General features: G+C 38.7%; 1 protein-coding gene and 1 non-coding gene across 6 annotated transcripts in view; both read left to right on the forward strand.

Annotated features, from left to right (window-relative positions):
* The window catches only part of TMEM131L (transmembrane 131 like), an 86,406-nt gene that overhangs the window by 46,047 nt on the left and 21,148 nt on the right, over nucleotides 1-19,211 (forward strand). For 3 of the 5 annotated variants that reach the window (XM_066632587.1, XM_066632589.1, XM_066632591.1), the window contains exons 6-20: nucleotides 1,584-1,700; nucleotides 4,499-4,609; nucleotides 5,850-5,927; nucleotides 7,448-7,601; nucleotides 7,739-7,797; nucleotides 8,989-9,097; nucleotides 9,958-10,063; nucleotides 13,833-13,986; nucleotides 14,415-14,585; nucleotides 14,742-14,811; nucleotides 15,734-15,851; nucleotides 16,751-16,889; nucleotides 17,944-18,053; nucleotides 18,386-18,458; nucleotides 18,823-18,965. In XM_066632587.1, the coding sequence (XP_066488684.1) occupies nucleotides 1,584-1,700; nucleotides 4,499-4,609; nucleotides 5,850-5,927; nucleotides 7,448-7,601; nucleotides 7,739-7,797; nucleotides 8,989-9,097; nucleotides 9,958-10,063; nucleotides 13,833-13,986; nucleotides 14,415-14,585; nucleotides 14,742-14,811; nucleotides 15,734-15,851; nucleotides 16,751-16,889; nucleotides 17,944-18,053; nucleotides 18,386-18,458; nucleotides 18,823-18,965 (1,712 nt within the window). The remainder of the gene's footprint in view (nucleotides 1-1,583; nucleotides 1,701-4,498; nucleotides 4,610-5,849; nucleotides 5,928-7,447; nucleotides 7,602-7,738; nucleotides 7,798-8,988; nucleotides 9,098-9,957; nucleotides 10,064-13,832; nucleotides 13,987-14,414; nucleotides 14,586-14,741; nucleotides 14,812-15,733; nucleotides 15,852-16,750; nucleotides 16,890-17,943; nucleotides 18,054-18,385; nucleotides 18,459-18,822; nucleotides 18,966-19,211) is intronic. The other 2 variants (XM_066632588.1, XM_066632592.1) reach the window with 2 other exon arrangements.
* LOC136656470 (small nucleolar RNA SNORA66) lies at nucleotides 5,049-5,184 on the forward strand. Its single transcript, XR_010794711.1, has one exon. It is a non-coding gene; the product is annotated as a small nucleolar RNA SNORA66 (small nucleolar RNA).

The raw sequence follows: 19,211 nt of genomic DNA on the forward strand, positions 1-19,211 counted from the left end.
AAGACCAACAGCTTACCTGTTTTCATGCCAGCTCTGTGATGTTCATAGCACTGAATGCCTTTAGTTTCTGTGCCATTTTCTGTTTGAGGCATTGCAATCCTTCCTCCTGATAATAGTGATGTTGTCTTGGAACCATCACATTTGGCTTGAAGATGATGATGCCATTGTTACTAGGAAAGAACAAAACAATGGTGCTGAAGCTGTATTCAGTCAGGATTTAAAGAGACTGACAATGGAGCATTGCCACCATCTGGATGGTGGAAGGAATATGCAGCTGGAAGAAAAATGTATGGGGGGGGGCATACTTAATGTCTTCTCTGCTGAGCTCTCACTGAAAAACAAAATTACCAGGAAAAGATTCCTAAAAGATCACTGAAAGGAGAAGAAAATGTTTTGGCTCAGTTCTAATTTACCGCTAATATTCATGTGAAAGTATGTGAGTAAGATGAAGAAAATTAGAAAGGAAATAAGGCTCTTAAGTGTTTTTCCACTGTGAGATACCACATTAAAAAGTTCAGAATGACAGCATCTTTCTATTATTAGAGGATGTCAACAATCAAGTGTATTTTATAATCTTGAATTATTGTCATGCATATTTGTATTTATAAATGAGAACCACTGAACTATAGAGATGTAATTATAAAGGAGAAGCACTATTATAGTACTGCTTTGTCTTTTTGGTTCATAGACTTAATTTTTTATGTTAAGAATATTCCAGTGTCCAAATTCCATCTTTTTTGCTGATACCAGTCTGTGATTTCTATATGAGTGTAGATTGAATGCAAAGAGTTTCTTTCCCAAGGGGTTTGTACTTAAGTTTACTGAACATCTGCCTCTAAGTAACATGGCAAGCTTTTGAAACCAGAAGGGAGTGTGATGCAAGAGGTGTACTTTAGACACCCACAGAATCCTTAAAGTCATCCCAGGATGCATTTATTTTCTTTAGGCATAAGACACTCCTACTGCATCACAAGCTTCATGGACCCTCTCATGAGTTTCAAAAGCAAATTTCTGTGTGACATCAAGTGTTGCTGTTTGAGAAACACAAGTCCAAAGTGCCACTTGCATATGAAGCTATTCGCCTGGAGTTTGCATCCTAGCCTTACTGTTTAAGTGTCATAATAAAATACAGGTGGGGCCTCAGATCTGTGGGGGATCTGATAAGCGAATCCACAATTTTTGACCCCTTTTGCCCTTCAAAGGGGACTGGAGGGCTTTCTGAAGCACACAGAGGCAGCATGCATCCACCTGCTGCCTCTGCGGGCTTCTGAATGACCCGTAGAGGTGACCCCAGTGAACTTGGAAGTTGCTGCTATCTCTTTCTTCCATCTGTGAAAGAGAAACCATGATTTAACTTTATGTTCTAGAAACCCAGTACAGTGCAGATGATAGCTGTCCACCCTAGCGTCATGCTTGTGTTCTGGCTGCAAGAAGAAACAGATGGAATATTGGGGGAGGGGCAACTAGGTTCAGGTCAATGGGGTAAGGTGGTGAGCCTTTATTTTTTTTATAATTTACCAGGCTGTGATAAAAACATTGCAATTAAGTATATTGAACATTGGACGCCTTTATTTTATCTGTAGGTGATTCCAGCAATGGGAAAAATTTATTTCAGAGTACTGTTTCTTCCAATAGAAGAAGGCAGTTTTGAAAGTTCATTATTTATAAATACCTCATCTCATGGAGTATTTTCATATCAGGTAATATTTTATTTAGTGCCTTGAGATTTAGAAGATAATTGTTCTCAAATGACATCACAAAAAAGGAAATGCTGCTGGTGGTTCTCGATGGTGAATTAAACAAGACTTGCAGACTCATTGTGGTTTCGAGGGACTGTAGCATAAATGTGTTTGTCCCTCTGGCCTCTGTTCCTATTAGTGGTATTCTGCATTTATGTTGGAGAAGGATCAAGTGAGTGACTTCTGTCTCTGGTGGTTGAAGCCTGTAATCTATATGCATTTCAAAGATGCATTTGTAAATGAGATTTTTTAAAAATAATTTGTTTGCATTTGTATTTAGCTTAATTGTTTAAGGTTTGAAAATCTTAAATAGCTTAAAAAGAGGCATAGCTTACAAAGAGTACTGTTTTGGCATGATTTGCCCCGCAAGGTGTGAGGGCACAGTAGGGAGACTGAAAGGAAGCTTATTAGGCAGGTGCTACAGTGTAATAATGTCTCAGTTATACCTGTGGGCCTTGGACTTACTGGAGTGTGTGATTCACAAAGGATGAGATAGAGGAGTGGGTTGCTGCTGTTGCATTTGCAGTGACTTCTGAGCTTTACAACCATGTGAGATGCTATTGGAGTCAGGGTGTATGGTAGGATTCATGGATGCCATAGTTATTTTTTAAAAAAAATCTTGATCTTGCCCTGGTAGGGATCCCATGCATTTACGTTTTAATTTTGTATTTTAAAAATATATGTATTTTATATAATATATATTATATTTTTTATTATATATATTAAATTATATATATATTTCCTTGTGACATAGTAATCTATACTGCATTATATCTGAAGTGGTAAAGCCTGTCATGCTGGCTGAGTGTGGTGTCATGCAGTGTTCAGTTGCTTCAGGAACGAAACAGATAGTAGTACAGTTCTTAAGGGGGAAGGAGAAGTTGTTCATGTAACTGGAATTGAAACCTTGCATAGCAGAAGGCAGATATTTTACCTGTCCTTGTTCTGCCTTCTGTCAAATTCTTTGCAGAACTCAATAGGCGATCTTTATGATCCAAAAGGAGTGATAGGATAGGAGCAGCTAGAATAGGAGCAGAGAATCCTTTGTGATAGAAGTAGAGAATACAATGTGGGAGAGGGTGGTCACCTTTGGAGAGCAAGCAATGATTTTTGAAACCCTGATCATCTTTGATGACAGAATGTTCCTTGTTTCCTTCTCCACCTCCCTCCCAGCAAATTGGTTCTTAAATAGCCTTGAGATGTCAGTTTGCTGGGGGAGGAGCCAACTCCAATAAGGAGCCCATCCACTAGAAGCTGGATGAGAGGGCCCACTTACCAGGCTATTCTGTCCTCTTTCCTTTCCTCTCCTAAGGGTGATCACGTTTGTAGCCTTTTTAAATGGTTACATTTGGGAGAGTTACTGATCCAAATGCAAGATATGATATATCCATCAAAAGAGCAGAAGTGTGAATATATTTCTTTCATTTAAATTTCTGAGCAATCTATCTTGAGGTTTCAGAACCATGTCAATCATTTTGAAATTCCTCTGCACATTTTAATAGGTTGCTTATTACTTGATGTGCAAAAGGCCTTAATGTGCAGGTTATCTTGAGATAATGTACTCACACTTTATAGTGTCAAATTCATTATGCTATAATTCACACAAAGACTATAATACTAAGATTTGCTCCTACAGTGCATATCGTGTACACAGGAGCAGTTTATTGACCCAGTAAATTGATTAATTAGTGAATGAATTAGACCGAGTGCTCAAAATTGGCATCTAAACACCAAAGACTAAGGGTTGGTAGACATCCACCAACATGGTTCCACAACATCTCTTCAGTTGCTTCCATTGGATTTTCAAGTGTTGCAGGTTTTTGGACAACAAAGTATATATGAATTAGAGCTCATTAAAATGTGTGTACATTCTTTTGAGGCACCCTGTAAACATGCATGTGCATGATAAGAACTATCTCTTTTTCCTCGAAGAACTACATATATCACACTTTAGTAAAGTATCTGACGTAATAATACCTTGTTGATGATCCAGTTGTGTTCTGCATGCTATTATAACAGATGTCCTGAATGACATTCAACCAAAATGACCTTTTGTGAAAAATTTGCCCCTATTAGGTGCCCTTTCTTTTAGCATTTTTCACAGAGTCTGCAAAGGGGTGTCTGATATGCCCATTAAGAGCGATACCAAAAAGCATTGCTCTCTTTAAATTGGTATTGTTGCATCATCATGTTGACTCTTATCTCTGATTGGTTGGGACCATGTGTAGGTGTAGCCTAAGTGTAGTTTAGCCATTTTCAGCCACTTCTTGTGGCACACTGGTATGCCATGAGTGATCTGCAGGTGTACCGCGGAAATTTGGGGGAGGGTCATTTATTAGTAGGACTATTGGGGGATGTGAGTCCCCTACCACCAGCATGGTGTGCCTTGTCAGTTGTCAAAAAAGTGATGATGTGCCTTGACCATTGCAGTACCTTGTCAGTGTGCCGTGAGACAAAAAAAGGTTGAAAATCACTGATCTAGTTCGTAATCAACTTCTTCAGTGGTGACCAACTAAATTTGTGATACTATAGTTGGGGGAGGAGAGTCCAAATTAAAAAAAAAAGTGTTGAAAAAGCAGTTAGCTGACACAAGAGATTTTAAATGTGTAGTTACCTGAGAAACATGCTTCCACACAAACCTCTGGTGTAGGCATAGCTCAAAGTAATTTAATCTGTTTCTCCTTTATATTTACTAGCTATTTTAAAGTACATTGCAATTGTTTGAATTTAGTGAATGTAGTGTCCTGTTTTTGCACTAGGTTTTTGGAACAGGAACTTCAAGGACTATTTCAGAAGACTTTAGAAAGCAACTAGAAAATACTTATTTACTGCTTCCGCATATCAACAGCATCCAGATCTCTCAAACACTGGTATGGTATGCATTTAACATAAACATTATATTTAGAAACTGTGTATGTTTTTTGTTCTTTTGAAAGAACTGTACTTCCAACTTACTATGGTAAGTAATTTGATACTAAGGGATCTTATGTGAAATTATTGCTAATTCTTGGGGAAATGGCAGCTGGAACTGTAGCAACATTTACAAAAGATTGTTTGAAGTAGCACAGTTGGAGAAGTAATCTTTGCACATGGATTGTCTTTCCTAGATGAGTGATGACCTAATCCTATCCTTCACTGGAACAGACAGGCCAACTGGCCTGCGCTGTATCCAGCACAGGATAGGAGGTGGCTGTCATGCAGCTCAGAGTAAGGGGATTTATTTCCCCTTACTTCCCTTATTTCCCCAAGCACTTTCTAAATGGGCAAAGAGAACAATTCTTTAAAACACTTTAAATAACATTAAAGCTATGGCAAACTCGATCACTAGCTCTGCATGATGTGGCAGTAGCAAGGGGAACAGGTTTGCTAAATTAAACATGGTAACAGAAGATACTGGCCTTAGGGACAATAATGCTAGGGCTATTCATTCTGTACCATAACATCATAACATGCTCTTTTCATTAGAGTTTGCAGTGAAGGTTTGATTTCCTGAAGTGTTACAGTCTCATGAGAGTGATATGTTAAAGCATCCTCTTTTTGATGTGTACGTGTTGCTGGTGTGAATGTATTGCTAGTGCTCTTTGTATTATAAGCGTGACATCAACATTTATTGATGTGCATTGTGACTTAGTGTAACTTTTGCTGCAAAATGTGTTGGCGATAAGAAAAGAAATTGAGATCCTCTCTTGAGAAATGATGCAGAAACAATTAAATGTAATGATTAGATATGCTGCAGCTCCACCTTGTGGAGTTTTGGAAGTTTAAAATATGATATAATGGTGAAAATCTTTTTCTATTTTTAGACAAGTATTTGTTGTGCTAGGCAGACTTTGACAGTGCTGTGCTTAAGAAATAGTTTGTTATGCTATTTTGTTTGAGGGAGTGAGAGCGCTGTAGAAACTTTTTGGTGGGCCTTGTTGGGGTCTAATCTTGGACTGTAAGACATCCTGTACATTTAAAAGTAGTAACTAAAAATTGCATATCAGATATATTTCTTCATTTGTGGTATGTGGTTTCTCTTGTTTGAAATACATTAAAAATATTATCCTTTCCTCATTTCAGCTAAAGATGTTCAGCTGTTTTCTGGTTGTGTTTTTTAACTCTTTTCAGGCAGAAGCGAGGAATGTCAGTCACTTAAAAGTTCGTCTTGACTGCAGTTTACATAACAAGTTGTATCAACATTTTAAGGTATGATAGATATACTTTAAACCACATTTTTTCACTTCCACATTTTGAAGAGTTTTCACTTCCACATTTTGCTTAAGAAGTACACTCCCCTAGGGGGTTGGCTTCAGCTATGATCTACGACTGACTCCTTATTCTGAGGGGCTTCAACATGGGCACCATGGCTGTCTCTTGAAGAGTGGCTCAGAATATTTTGGCCTCCATGACTTTGTCTAGATTAGGGGTGTCAAACTCATTTCATACAGTGGGCCGAATAGCATTCATGGCTCCTGCTGAGGTCCAGAAGTGATGTAATTAAGTGGGTCATGAGGAGAAATAAATGCATTTTTCTCACTTAGGAACTCATTAGCTGCAAATGAGAGAAAATATGCAAGTCTTGATCATATTTTCAAGATATGGGAGAGACTAATTATCATGTAAGCTGCCTTTTCAGCTCAGCAGCTGAGAGCAGCTGATGGTGGAGCTGGGAGAGCCCAAGAGCTGAATAAAGAGCTTCCGCAAGCCAAATCTGGCCTGCAGCCTTATGTTTGACACCGCTGCTCTAGATCTTCATTTTCCATTGACCTAGACAATTATGATGTGCCTGGGCTCTTTTATAATAACCTGGCTTTAACCATTAATACAGTTTTTCCTAGTTTATGCCGAATCTATTATGGACCATAGAGGAAAGAGAAATATAGATTTGTCTCATAATGGAACAAACCTGTTATGGAATTGATCATTGACTGGCAGTTCTCAGTTGTCACATGACACCCATTGGGACCATTCCAAATGAAGACTAATGGATTTCTCCATGCAGAGAAGTCTGTGTCTCTGTGTATGTGTCTTTCTTTTAAACACGTTTAATGCATTGACCCACAATTGCATACTACTGTACAATTCTGTTGCTCAACTGTGATTCGGGTTCAGTTTATTAACAAGAATTGCTTCTTTATGGATAATAATTTATTCCAACTTGCTTAGTTCTCCTTCAACTTCAAACATAACACAACCTCCTCTGAGAGTGGATATCACCTTAATGTGGTTTCTTGCTTCATCAGTGTATCAATGGAGATCCACAGTTTCAGTCTTACCTTGGTTGCCTAGCCAAAAATTTCGTCACCTGCTCCATCCTACTCTGGATGCTGCACTGAGCAGGGACCAAGGAAGTGTCCCATCTCCATTTCCTACTTTGGAGCAGGATCAGGTGGCTGCGGTGGAGGCTTTGCTGGTTTGAACCTATGTCACTGAGGCTCTCTGATCACTTCAGCAACTCAGCAGCCAAAGTATTTCCAACCTTTGAATTGGAGAGAGGGTAGTGATCACTAACAGAAGAGTGCTGTATATACTGTGCTGTCCCCCTGCTGTGGGAATTCCAGGAAATCACACTCTTAACCATAGTGCCAAGCACAGAAATTCGTTTGGAGTCTTCTTTGGAGATAATTGCTGTTACGAATAATAACGGGTTACAACTTTGCATTTCTGAAATGAAATATTCTGATTATCTCTAGAATTTATGCAATTTCCTTTCTATTTTACATTAGAGTTGCTGCTTTGCATCTGATGGTCTGATGCTGCTAGAAATAAGCTTAATGGTCAGAATGGAGAATATGCAGCATGAATTTGTGGACCTTAGACAGTACTTATTGGAAAATCTGTTTGTAGTTTATGTAGCAATGGACAAAACACAGATCTCAGGTAGGTCCAAGTTGTGTTTTGCTTGTTTCATTTCCAGTTTATTTGATTGTGTGTGTGTGTGTGTGTGTGTATGTGTGTTTGCATGAATGCTCAGAAATGTAGTTGAACTTTGATTTGTGTTTATTCTTTTTGGACAGATGATTCCCCAGTAATCTTATACGTGTTGCATTCGGGGAGCAATCATTTATACATACAGGTGATTTACATTTTTTGTTACACTATTTTGAAGAGTATGTTTTGATTAGAATAGTCACAGACTGCAAATAAGGATGATTTGATAGTTGGTTGGTCTAGAAGTTTGCTGAATTATTATTCTACACTGAATTATTACATCAGATGCTGAGTCAGATGGGACATATCTGTGAAAAGAGGTACCTCGTCTCTCCTGTGCCTGTTAGAAATTCTGGCAACCTGTCTCCATTCTTGTCCATGAGAGAGTTTCCCTGATGTTTCCAGTGAGGGTTAGGGACTGAGGAGCATAGAAATACCCTCTGTTTTAAGTGTATGACTAAATAGGCTGTGTGGACAATGGTGATGGCTTTTATTCAGCAACACTTTCTGGATTTTTTACTTGTTCTGCTTAGTTTTAAAATACTGGAAGCTCAGTCCTAACTTTCTAGTGTCAATGCAGGTGTGCCAACAGAGAATATAAGAAGAGCCCCGCTGGATCAGGCCATAGGCCCATTTAGTCTAGCTTCCTGTATCTCACAGTGGCCCACCAAATGCCACAGGAAGCACACAAGACAACAAGAGAACTGCATCCTGGTACCCTCCCTTGCATCTGACGTAGCCCATTTCTAAAATCTAAAATCAGGATGTTGCACATACACATCATGGCTTGTAACCCATAATGGATTTTTCCTCCAGAAACTTGTCCAATCCCCTTTTAAATGCATCCAGGGCAGATGCCATCACCACATCCTGTGGCAAGGAGTTCCACAGACTAACCACATGCCAAGTAAAGAAATATTTTCTTTTGCCTAGCCTAACTCTCCCAACACTCAATTTTAGTGGATGTCCCCTGGTTCTGGTATTGTGTGAGAGGTGGCCCTGCAGAGCATGTGCTGCATCCTGCGGTGGGGAGGCAGTCATGGAGGCCTCCCCAAGTAAGGGAGCATTTGGTCCTTTTTGCCTCAGGGCTGCATTGGTGCTGGAAAGTTGATTAGGATTGGGCTGTGTATTTCTGTTCGATAGCGTATAAAAGAAACTTGTAAAGCTGGTATTAAACTACTATACTGTATTTACTATTGCTGTGAATAAAGATAACTGATAGAATAAAGTATACCTTGCAATTGAAATTGTCATGAAAATGGACTTTACAGCTGTGAAAACTGTAATAATAAGATAGTAATTTGTATTGAGGTGTGTGTGTTTTTTGTTTGGGCAGGATATAAAGCATTTGTCACAAAAAGGAACATTTACTGTACTGTTTGAGCCAATGTTGTTGCCATCATCAACCACAAATTTCACAAAAGTTGCTTCCATTATTTGTAAAGGTACAGTATTTGGTGGTGTCTTTTTTAAAAATACAGTGCAGTTTAGTCTGACCATACCTGTACTTTTGTATACTATATCTTATCATGAGCAGCGAAGTAGAGACTGTCTGAAATTGGCAGTCACTTTCCGCCTAGAATAGTGGGCCAGAAAAAATGTCAATTTTTAAGACTGTTTCTGAAATAAAGGGGAATTCTTGTAGTACTTGATAGATTTATTGTGGTGTACAGATTTTTTCCCAGGATTTTTTTTCTTTTGGGTCTTCTCCCACTCATAACTGTAAGTACAATAAAAACTTTGTTAACTGGAATCAATAAAGAATGGGGGTTACTGGCGATAAACAAAGATTTCACTTAACAAAGCTATCCTGCCAACCCCCACGCTCTCATACTAGACAGGGCTTGACTCTGTGATGCTGCTTCACCCTTCTTCCTTCCAATTTGGGAATAGAGACTCCCTGCTTTCTAAGAAGGTCCCTTATGAAGGAGGAAGTGGAAAGTCTCCATTTCTAGTGGGCCCTGGGATGGAGGGCACAGAGCATTTCTGTGGAGCCAAGTCCTGTCTGTTAAAGCAAGGAAGAGGACTGGTAGGTGGATGGCTGATTTTGTTAACCAGCAAACTTTGTTAACTGGCATCTGCCTGAAGGAACAGGCAAAGATTTCAGGTAACCAAGTGTGCTGGTCAACAAAGCATGTTTTTGTTTCGTGATCAGTATTAGAACAGCTAGATCATATAATAAAAAAATGAATATTTGGATAAATTGGAGCCAAGGCTAATTTCTCTTTTAAAAACATTTCTTAGAATCATCAAACTATGTTACATGAGTGCTGAAATAAAAAAAAAGTCCTCTTCTTTAATACAGGTACATCATGTGGCTGTCAAACCGATCATGCTGTTAATGAGATGATGAATCTATTAGACAGTACAACCTTGCTAAAAGCACAGCTTTCCCATCCTGTGATAGAAGGGTGAGTTTTAACGACACGAAATGCACCAAATATCTATTGAGTTGCATATGCCTAGAACAGGGGTCTCTAAACTTTTTGGCCAAAGGGCTGCATCAAATATCTAGCACAGTGTTGAGGGTTGGAAAAAAATTTAAATATAAAATTTAAATAATACATTAGAGATGGAACTTAGATGAATGAATAAATGAATGGGCCCAAATATCCAGGACTTCTCCAAGCACAAACACAGCCCAAGAAATAAAGCACACACTTAAATGGACCCCCATTCCCCCACCCCATTGCCTCTCTCAGGGCATCAGAGGCTGGCTGTGGGCCGGATAAAGGCTGGCCGTGGGCCGCATTTGGCCTCTGGGCTGGGGTTTGGAGACCCCTGGCCTAGAATATGGATTTTCTAATTTGGGACGACCGGTAATTCTTGTTACAACAATATATAGCATCTGTAAGTTGCATACAACTTCTTTACCTGTAATGTGGAATTTGGATTTGCAAATCTCCCTGTGGTGAGGTTTGAGAGCTCCTGGGTCAACTGGGGACAGATGGATCCCATTGTGAAAGAAAATCAACTTCCAAAGTGGGAAAATAGAACATTACTTTATATAGTTGTGTTTCTTTCCTTATTTCATCGTGCCTTTATCATGTGCATGTTCATGGATGAAACATCACATGATTATATTATCGATGTGAAAAGAACCATCTTGTTTCAAACCCCACAGATAGAGATTTCATAGTGCCTCTTACACAGTGCTTCTCAGTGGAGGCAGTTCATATTACTATTTTTGCTAATGGTGATCCATAGGTCATTACTGTGATGGTTCTATGGAGATGCCAAGATTTGTATTTTAGGAAACAGCCTTTCAACACACCAAAAGTCAATGGTAGGAGAATACCTGGAATTTATGGTTTTGTACAAGTTAGGCAGGTTTTGTACAAGTTTGTACTATGAATATCAGTACAATAGCAGTTTGTTTGATGTTATATTTTATTTTAAGCTTTCTCCAATGAGTATGGACTTCATAAACAAAAATATATTCCAACCCCAAAAATCTACCGCAGATACTCGTCTATAAGTCGACCCCACAGATAAGTTGAGGGCAGGTTTTGAGCCAACAATCATGGAATTTTCTATGACCCTTGGATAAGTTGGGGGTTAAACTTAGGGGGGGTGTCTGACTATAGTTTTGTCTGATTTTACCCGAGGCCAGATCCTGAAAAATAACCTACCACTAATTGTTACCTAAGAACTGTAGTTTCTAATTTATTAAAAACATAGTAAAAGATCATAAGATACATTTTTATTCTTTTTAAAATTTTGGTCTTCACCACCTTTTTGTAAACACTATCAGAGTAAGTGCACTGTAAACTACATACCAGTAAAACAGTGGTTCCCAACCTGGTATTCATGTACTCCCAGGGACACTCAACAGGACCTTTAGGGGTACTTGAAAAAGAATGGAATAATGGCAGAAAGAGGCAGGCTGTGCTCCATAATGTAGGACCAGCAAGGCAGGAAGGGAGGTAGCTAGTTGGCTGTGAAAGCCCCACTAATAGCTAGTTTTTGGTCATCAATTCATGTATGAACCAGTGATTGAAAACCAGCACAGTAAAAAAGCTGAAACATAATATGGAAAGTGATCAATCACCTGGAATTTCTCAGCACACTTCTGGTGCAAAACAGTGCAAAGGCAGAGCCTTCTGTTCTTCAAACAGATTAAAAGAGAAAACATGAAGTCTGGGCTTTCATATAGAGGAGATGAGGGCTTGTATTATTAATTACAAACACTTTGCTAATAGGAAGGGTACAATTTATGGAAATGGGATGCCAAGGGATATGCAAGTGAAAAAGGTTAGGAACCACTGCAGGAGATCCATGAATCAAATCCACCTTTAAGCCCAAAGCTCTACATATAACATACAACCCATAACACATAACTGAGAGTGTGCAATTCAGTTCACAGCAGAGAGATGAGCTGCATATAGTTGCAACCCTTTTTACTCAGAAGTAGACCCACTGCTTTTCATGGGTGTTATTCTTAAGTAAGGGTGCACTGAATTGCACTGAATAGCCCGGGAAGGAGGATCCCATCCTGGTGTTTCAAAAAACAGACCTGCTTTGCAAGCATTTGCAAAGCAGAAGCAGGCTGCAGCAGAAGGAAGGAGAATAAAAGGTTAACTTTGGCTGGAATGTCCCAGGAAAATTACTATAGCAACTAATGAGGTGCCTGCCTTAGCTGAGAAAAAAAAAGAAACCTTTCAGAGTTGAAAGGCTCTGTCCTTTAATTGACCTGAAGATAAAGCGAAGTGATAATTGGAGCTTGATTACTTAGGAAAAATTTTAGTACTATACTTATATTTTAGTACTATATTTAGAAAAAAAACCTAAATGTAAAAATATTTCTAATCAGCTTCCAAGTTGCCTTCAAGGGTAACTCCATGTTCAGTGCATTACAGTAATCCTGTCTTGAGGTCACAAAGGCATGGACCACTGTGGCTAATTTTCAGTTGGCTCAAGTATGGTAGAAATTGTCGAGCCAGCTGCAATTGGGCAAACATGCTCCCAGCCACTTCTGTCATTTGGTTCTACAGAGAGAGCTCTGAGTCTAGGAGCACTTCCCTGATTATGTACCTGTTCTTGTAGGGCAGTGGTTCTTGAATTTTTCAGGCTCGCGCCTTCCCTGATCCTTGTAGCCATTGGCCACTGCTCCCCATTACCTCACCTCAGTTATCCCCAAAATGGGGATGAAGGTGTTTTTTGATGAAGGTGGCTTTTTTTCTTTTTTGAAGTGGGAGGAAAAAGAGAAAGGTGAGGATTCTTGGCTAAGCTGACACAGACCCCAAGCCTATGTAGAGGTAAGTCCCATTTGAGTCAATGGGGCTTACTCCCAGGAAAGTGTGGTTAGGATTGCAGCCACACCCAGCAAGATGACAACTCACCACCAAGGTAGATGGGGGCAGCTCACACACATATACCCCAACATGCAGATGCCACCCCTATTCCCCCCAGGCAAGACAGAGGAATGCAGGCTGGGCATTTGGACACCCCACCCCCAAGAGCACGCTGGGCTCCCTCTTTCCCAAGCAGACGGAATCTCTTTGCTGCTCTCTCTAGGTCCAGCTTCCCTCCCAGTTTGAAGCCTGCCAGGAGTGAGCCCTGTGCTGATGAGATGCAGCACCTCTGAGCTGCCCAGCCAGCCTTCTCTCCCACCTCCCCCCACCACGCTTCACATGACCACCCCACCTCATGCTGCCCCACCCACCTCATTCTCAGCCTCAGAAAAGCAGCAAGTCAGGAGGCAGCACCTGCAGCAGAGCAGAGCAGCTTCAGCCACCTCTCTCCCCAGATGCCTGGTGACAACCCTGGAGGCTAGCCACGCCTCAATAGGGAGGCGGGACGCACAGATTGAATACCTCAGTTGTAGGGGGAGTGCAGCCTTGTTCAGAGTATCAGTACCTGCATTGAGAATTTCCTGACCAGGTATAACCAACCAGCCTGTTTAGTGTAGTTCTCCTGCCTACAGATGTCACAGATGATACTTTAATTGAGAAAATACTCTTTTGTACTATGCAGTCATTTATCTATATTTAGGCATATATTTTCATCATGTTTTTTGCTTTAGCTACAAGATCTTACCTGATCATCAGTTGTTTTCAGAAAAAAGAAATTTTGTTAAAATTAATGGTCTTGTGTGTTGGTGGTTTTTTCTTTATTAATACAATAAAAGTTATCAATGGTAGTAGTTTATATGTACATTTAAACATTCTTTGTCTATAGGTACTTTGGCATTGATCCATTGGCAACAGTATTTCATATAGAACCACATCATAGTATTTCAGCTTCTTGGTCTATCTGGTTTACAAACAATTTTGATTTTAGTGTTGTGTTAACTGATGTCTATGTTGCAAGAGAAACTAAGGATGTTGTAAAGGTGAGTTTGTTTTAAGTCTCTCTATATACTTTTCCTTAAATGAATGGCAGCAAGCTATTGCAGTTCTTTTAAAATATCTCCTTTTTATGTGGGGTTTTTCTGTTCACTGCATTAAAAAAAAAAGTCAGTTCTGTTCGAAGAAAGCTTACATTCTGTGAACAGTATAAATATGAACACTTGTGTGTGTCTTCTGATTTTTTTTTTTTTACAATTTATTTTTTACTTTTACTAGCTATGGGAGACAAAGAGAGCTGCTCAGGACATTAAAGCTCCATAAGGCCTGCTTAGCTGCTCCTCATTGTGGGCCCCTGAAATGTTTCCAATTAGCATTTAATTTATAATAGACTAGAAAAAGATGTAAAATATGATGAAATTGTCGTATGTGTGTTTTCTGTGTAGTCGGCTTGATCTGATGTTTTCACCATTAGGTCCTGAACTTCACGAATCCTTTGACTCTACCTCCAGGCTGTTGGAATGTATTTTCTTTGAAATGCTACATGAAAGAATCTGTAAAAAGTTTGTTTACAAATGTGTTTGTGACCACAAATGTTGGAGTGACATTTGAGATACCAATACAAATTGGTGCTACTTTATCCCAGGTACTTTATTGGCCTGAATTGCATATATGTATGTAGATATTTGTTGAGGAGCATTAGTTCTGGGGGGCCATAGAGCAAGTTCACATTTATATTATTTTTCCTTCATGAACATGTCTAGTGCTGGCTTTTCAAATTGTCAATTGTTCTTTTTTTCAGCAGGGAGATCTTTATTTTGAAGCCATTGTACATTATGATATGTACTGCTCCTTGAGGATGTCAGATGCAGGTAAATGCATCCCTTTATCTGAACACTAACTTCTGCGCATGCCTTCGGTGCATACCATGTTGCATATTTATATCTCAATTTGATTTTCTCCCACAGAATATGTAGATATTTTATTTTGAAGTTTAAATGGGGAGTATAAATTTTTAAAGTATTAAAATGAAATATGAGGGCACTACAGATTTAAGTGTATGAGGTATATCCTAAATTTAGTATATCGTTGCTCAGTTCTGCCAATTTCAGTGGGACTTACAGTAGAAGCCTCTGCATGTCTAATCAGGACTAAACCCAAAGGTTGCCTGTGGGATTTGCTCCCATGTAAGTGTGAATAGGATTGTAGTATTAGTCATTAACTTCCTTAACCATGGCCAGTTAAATTTAGGGGGCAGCCCTGTAGAAGGAATGCTAAGTTTGTAAGTGGATGTGAGTCAGAAAACAATGCAACTGTAAGGAGAAAGGGCTGTATTGGCTTGGAAGGAAATTTTGTGTGCATAGATCAGTGATTTTCAACCTTTTTATCTCACGTCACATTGACAAGGCACTGAAATTGTCAAGGCACATCATCAGATTTTTGACAATTGACAAGGCACATCATGCTGCCAGTGGGGGGGGGGGCTCACATCCCCCATTGGCCCTACTAATAAATGATCCCAAATTCCTGTGGCACACCTGTGGACCACTTGTGGCACAGCAATGTGCCATAACACATTGATTGAAACTGGCTGGCATAGATAATAAAAAACATAATCTGGGTTTTGCATTGGTGAACAGCTGGGCTTGTGTATCATTTAGCATGTTTTAAGTGGGTTCTCAGGGTGCCTTCTTGAAATCAGATGTTTGAACTGATAGACTACATCAGAGTAATCTTCAACAAGGATATATAAATGTTATGCATCAGTAAAATTGAACATTGTTATCATTTTAGCAAACCTTCTTTGGGAAAAGAGCCTTTCTCTGGGCAGTTCTACGTGGAATGTTGATTCTGATCTTGCATATGAACTCCATGAAAAATGGCAAAAAATCAAAAACAGCAAAACTTGTAGGTCTGTATAAAGGCTGTTTATGTTTTTAAGTTCAGCAATGTAGCATGTTGTCTCAAGTGGGGATTCTGATGGGTGTATCTTCACTGGTGGGATCTCCACAGCAGGGGTCAGTCCTTGGAATCTGGGTACTGCTCCCTCTCAGGTAGGCAGGTCAGGTTGAAAATCTTCCTGAGCGGAGGGGCTGCCTGGATTCCTCAGGCTGACCTTGCTTTTCAGTCATGTGTAATGATGCATAAATGCACAGCGATGCACAATAAAACAAAAACAATATAAAGTAAAAACAAAATGCACCAAATAATAACATGAAGGAGGAGTGACGTAGATAAAGGTACACTTGCATAAAAACCATTTTGCTTGTTTCTTTCAGCCACTCTTCTCCCTCTGAATTTTTTCATCTTCCTACTGCTGGCATTAATCATTGTTAATAGTTCTGTTAGCATTGATCTTGAATTCTGGTTAACATTAACAGAGTTTTCCTGGATAATATGAACCGTGGTTAGCATTTATCATGATTAAAGCTGTTGTCAACATATTCCCGACTAATGGTTCAAGCTGGTAGTAGAATTTGCACAGGGGTGGGAAAAAGCTCTAAGAGCTCGTGATCACTTAACCGTAGGTAAAAAATATTGGGAGCATTACAGTGCTACCAGCCTATGGAACTGCTGATAATATAATGATTATTTAAATTCTAAAAGAATTATTTAGAATGTAGTTGTTCAAGCCTGTGTTATAGCGCAAGATTTAAATATGTAAGGAACAAAGTGAAAATTCTAAAAATACTGCAAATATGAAGGTATAGTTGTATGACTCAAAGCTCCTTTTTCTAGAAAAGATGATTTATTGAAGCACTGCAGGCTGTAAGATTTTGTGTTTAAAATATTTGTTACCATTTCAAACAGGAGAAGTTTTGGGGAAATTATTCAGGTGTCTCATCTGAAAAATCTTGAAGAAGAATCGTTTGCATTCCCTTTGCCCCATTTGGTTACAGAGCTGGGTCTTACCTTGAATTTCAGTGCAGCTGCGCCATTGAATAGCATGGTAACACCATTTTTAGATTGGTTATATTGCAGTTCTTGTTAATATTGTATATATACTCTTGTATATTAATGCAGATTTTGAAAAAGTCATTTATGTTTATGTACAAAGGTGTGCCTTTAATAATACTGGAAATGCCAGAATTAATGTTATTGCCAACAGTTACTCTTTCTGAGGTTGGAGTTAAATGGACTGAGAACTGTAGCCTCCATTTTGCTCATAATTTGCATATATTTCAAAGAGAATTTGCTTTAAGAGGCCATTTGGGGTCACATCTATCAGTTGAAGAATCAGCTGGAGGCACTATCCATTCATTCCCCCCCCCAGTGCACCCATTAAATAATTTTTAAATGTTACTGGGATGAAAATCGGTTTGTTTAAGCAAGCCAATTTCTGCCCTGATAACATTTAAAAATGATTTAATAGGCGTGTGGGGGGAGGGGTGTCTCCACATCCATGGATACCTAAAACTGCAGATACAGGATCTGTGGATGTGGCCCATCCTGTATTTATAGAGTAACACATTGAGGGCTCAGTCCTATCCAACTTTCCAGTCCCTATGCAGTCACAATGCAGCCCTGAGGAAAGGAAGGAGGTGACTGACTGCTGCCCCACTGCAGAGTGTAGTATGCACCCCATTGCCTTGACTGCATCAGCACTGGGAAGTTGAATAGGATGGGGCCTCAGTTAACTTGTTCAAAGAAAATCCTTTAGCTTATGTCTACTTTTATGTTACAAAATGTATTTTTCTAAATTCAAAGAAAATGAACATTTGTATCATTTCCAGTTCACTAATTCATATTATGTATATTATTTGTGTAATATTTTGTTATATACGTATGAATGTATAATTATGTTTATGTATAATATTTGCATATTATAATCGTTATGCATAATTGTCTATTTTGCACATTGATAAAGATTTCCAAAAGCCTCTTACTGTTTTGTATATTTGAAATGTCTAGTGCTATAAGATGTTGTGGTGTGTGTGTTTCATTGACTTGAATTTAAAAAGGAGCAAAACACAAAGTATTAAAGTATTTTTTTTTCTGCTCAGGTAAAATATTTCACACTACGAAATCCTTCATCTTTCCCTGTGATGTTGCAACTTCTGCCACTTTCGTATTATCCTGATCCCCAAGCTCCATTGAATCTGCTTGGCAAATGGTAATTCTCTTTAAGAATGCCACTTCCATAACCTGTTGTTCTCAAAAATATATTTAAAGAAACCACTAGATTTTTGATTTTTTTTCTTCATTGCCATTTTGATTTGGTAGCATATGCATTGTCATGATTACTGGAGTACAGTTTGATTATGTATGTAAAATATATTCACAGGAAAAATATGACACTTGTAAAGAAATCTCCTTCAACCATAAGTCAATATAATTAACTATAACCCTAAAAACAAGTGTGTAAAAAGAGTTGACTCAATCTCTAATGTATACAATATAAAGTACAAACTGAAATGTTTATTTTTAAAATCTTTGTTTATGTAGGTTTAGTGCAAATGTACAGTCTATTAACTTCACAACCACTGAATTCAGGTTGACAGAAGAATATGCTCAGAGGGTAAGCCATGTATTATGTTAGCCTTTTGGTAGTTTCTTTTATCAGAATGGAACTTATGTATTTATCCGCATTAAATATCTTGCATTTCAAATCTTGCCTCTGTTACTAGTTTCCACTAGGGGGCCTTAAGGAAGCCTCTTCGTCTTAGCCTTCCAGCTACAGTATGGGATAGTAATGCTTATCTTACAGGCTTGTTTTAAGGATTAAATAAAAATAATACGGATGAAGTGCTTTGCACATGTAGTGTCATCTAAGAATTGTTGCCATTCATTATTAAAACTCATGCATCGCTTAGTATGGTACAGTTATTTAAGTGATATTTGAAGATGGATATTATAACAGTGGGGTTTTTTGTGATTGACAGGGTGACTTACAGGAGGGCCATAATTACCTCAAATCTAGTTCTGAGGTACTTCACTTAAAATTGCAGCCTTTAGAAACTAAACAAGTTGGCGTTGTCTTTACCCCTATTGATTACAAAAGGGTAACTTCCCTTATACTGATCAGGTATGTCTTTTTTCTGAAGTTCTGTGTAATGCATGGAAAAACATTTCTCCAGTATTTTACGAATTAATGTATATGTTGGATTTCCATTGGAAGGCGTTGCGTTCATTTCGGAGACTGCCTTCAAAATATGATTTGTGATTTGAATTTAAAGAAGCTTTGTTATAAAAATGTTTTGCTATGTGCATGCTTGAGAATAAATGATGCTGAATGGAAAAAGAGTGATCTTTTTCTTAGAAAAGGAGAAAT

Source organism: Tiliqua scincoides, chromosome 6, assembly GCF_035046505.1.
Source record: "Tiliqua scincoides isolate rTilSci1 chromosome 6, rTilSci1.hap2, whole genome shotgun sequence".
Lineage (NCBI taxonomy): Eukaryota > Metazoa > Chordata > Lepidosauria > Squamata > Scincidae > Tiliqua > Tiliqua scincoides.